This window comes from Trichoplax adhaerens, genomic scaffold, assembly GCF_000150275.1.
Source record: "Trichoplax adhaerens TRIADscaffold_35 genomic scaffold, whole genome shotgun sequence".
NCBI lineage: Eukaryota > Metazoa > Placozoa > Uniplacotomia > Trichoplacea > Trichoplacidae > Trichoplax > Trichoplax adhaerens.
The window spans coordinates 233,629-236,257 of NW_002060975.1; the positions used below are offsets into that span (position 1 = coordinate 233,629).

A 2,629-nucleotide genomic window follows, 5' to 3' on the forward strand; every position below is an offset into this window, starting at 1 on the left:
CATTGGCAATTTGTTATTTGCTGTTACTCGTCGGTAACGTGAAAATATAAAGGAGATTTTTTTTAAGTTCAACTTGTAGTCGAGACAGTATACCTACTCCCTTAGGAAGATTTATTGTCAAATATACATTTTTAGTGCTACCATCAGCTTTAATGGGAGGTCATCCAAAGAAATTATCTCCAAAGCGGACTTCGTAATCAGAATATTGTGTAACTAGCCACTTCTCTAGCAGACTTTCCGAGCTCCTATTTTGTCGTCTAGAATAAAGATTGCATCTTATGATATTACCATTATTAATGCTGTTGCTGCTAGTATTGAAACTGTAAACGGCAGAAGCTTCATCCGATGTCTTTGACAAGCATGGCGATGAATAACTTCGAACATACTGGAACATGTTGGAGGTTCGTGTAGCTCCGATCTTTTGTAACACTGAACATAAGTAGGTGTATATATGCTAGTATTAGAATGAAAATGAGTCTGCAGAAATTTTGAATTATTCAACCTCATTAGCCGTACCATTACCTAAAGTTATCAATTAATTTGGTTATTTATTTATTCCATATGATTTATTTAATTTTATTTTGCTTATTTTATGTTTATTTTTATTTATGTTATCTGCACAGATTCATTTAGATAATAATAGAAAGTATTATGCCTCAAGGAACGTGGGGCAACACTTTAATAATCATATGTTGTTTTAAGAGCAATTGCACTCGCACTTGTCACCATTGGACAATACAGTACATAAATTTTTATATTTTGTCCGGTGCCTAACCCTATCTCATAGATTAGCAGCAGCGGGAAACTTTTACGGTCTCACCTCGGACAAAACTTTAGGAATTGACTTGTGTTTTAAGGAGATAAAACACGTTATACCATCATCTGAACGAATCTTATGTAACTAATGGAAGAACAGTAGCTTTAGTACTCGACGAAATAGAAACCATGGCAAGTCGGATGGCTAAATCCAATCTCTTATTCATTCTATTGCACCTGAGCTGGTCTCATTTTGTAGTCAACTCGATTGCCGCTTGCACAATGAATCTTTTCCTCTTTTAAGTTCTTAAATGTGTGTTTGAATTTGATTTCGATGTGACAATGTCAAAATATTACTAATACATCAAATTGTCCTGTTCAAGGTAAGAAAACTCGTTATAATGTGTAGTGCTTGAATTTTACAATTCCTTAGGTTCACAATCGTTTAACTCAAAATCTGAGATATTAAAATTGAGCAAATTTCTAACGTGACACAAAATCAACAGAAGCACTTATTGGGAGAAGACGTTTCGCCAAGCCCATTTCATGTTACCTACTTGGTCCATACCTCTTAATGCGACCGTTTTTCTCCATCATGTCCTCTGACAATTTTTTACACAGAATTTTAATCGATAAACTGCTGATCATCCAGCCACTTAAAATTCAGAAGACTGCCTCTTCTTGAACATTTATACTCCCACTACTCATAGGAATGCACGATTATCAGTTACGGTTAGGACTTATGGACGGTCGTTTTTTTTCGGTGCAGGTGCAAACTTTGATGCCAATGTCTTAGTTGTAACAGAAAATTTCGTCGTGGTAACCATTAATTATCCACTAGGAGCATTAGGCTTTTAGGAGAAATACATCCTAAATTGAAGTGAATCATTACTCACCCTAATTTAGGTCTTAATGATCAACAGCTAGCTCTGAAAAATACGGAAGATGCTACTCTTATTTTTAACCGATTAGTGAATAAGACCAACTGTGCTTGACGATCTATGAGAAGAAGTTTGAGATGTTTAAGAATGTTACCGTATGAAACTATTTTAACCCAACAAAATGTTATATTAGGTGAAACCGTTCTAGCTTTTATACCAATTGGTAATACAGATCTAATTCCAGGTCATCCCATAGAATTACTTGATGAAGTTAAAGCTTTAAACATCACTACCTTTTTTGGAACATGTAAAGACGTTGGATCGTTATACTTAATATTACAACCTGGATTCGATTTTAAAGTTAATGGGGCATTTTTCAAAGTTGCTATTGCTTTTATGTTTGATGGTTTCATTCCCATAGCAAAAAAAGCCGTCATATTCCAATATACAGTACTGACTGGGTAAATATAACACAGCCTGTTTTGAATGATCGATGCCTATAGATATTTACGAGGATTACTTGTTTTTGGCTCCTGCTACATATTGTGCAACTCAATTATCACGCCATGATATACAAACTTATATATATATGAGTTTTCTCGTAGGATAGTTAAGTCAGGTTATTTTACAGAACCAGCTAGGGTTGCTGAAACTATAGAATTACCCTATGTCTTTGGTCATTCGTTTGAAAACTATATTTTAATAGAGATATATTTACTTTAGAAGATCATCAAGTTTCATTGGATATTATGAATCGATGTGGTAATATAATGCGGACTGGGAATCCAAACGGTCTTAATACTAATGATGTAGTCTGGCCTCAATTTGATAGTGATACTTTTCGATATTGTGTGTTTCACTTTAATCCATCTATTAGGCATCATTTAAAAAGTAACAACACGCAATTTTGGAATCGCTTTAAACCAGCATTGCTTGATGCTGTTTAACCAAAATAAACCAATGATGAACATTAAAAATTTTTGTACTAGCAT

At 34.2% G+C, this 2,629-nt stretch overlaps 1 protein-coding gene across 1 annotated transcript; it reads left to right on the plus strand.

The window, feature by feature from the left end:
* Positions 1-360: 360 nt before the first annotated feature.
* TRIADDRAFT_62092 (uncharacterized protein) lies at positions 361-2,584 on the plus strand (the record flags this gene model as incomplete). Its single annotated transcript, XM_002118010.1, has 4 exons — positions 361-401; positions 1,467-1,525; positions 1,831-2,098; positions 2,344-2,584. 4 exons carry the CDS (start codon positions 361-363, stop codon positions 2,582-2,584), a joined length of 609 nt encoding a protein of 202 aa, XP_002118046.1.
* Between the last annotated feature and the right edge of the window lie 45 nt (positions 2,585-2,629).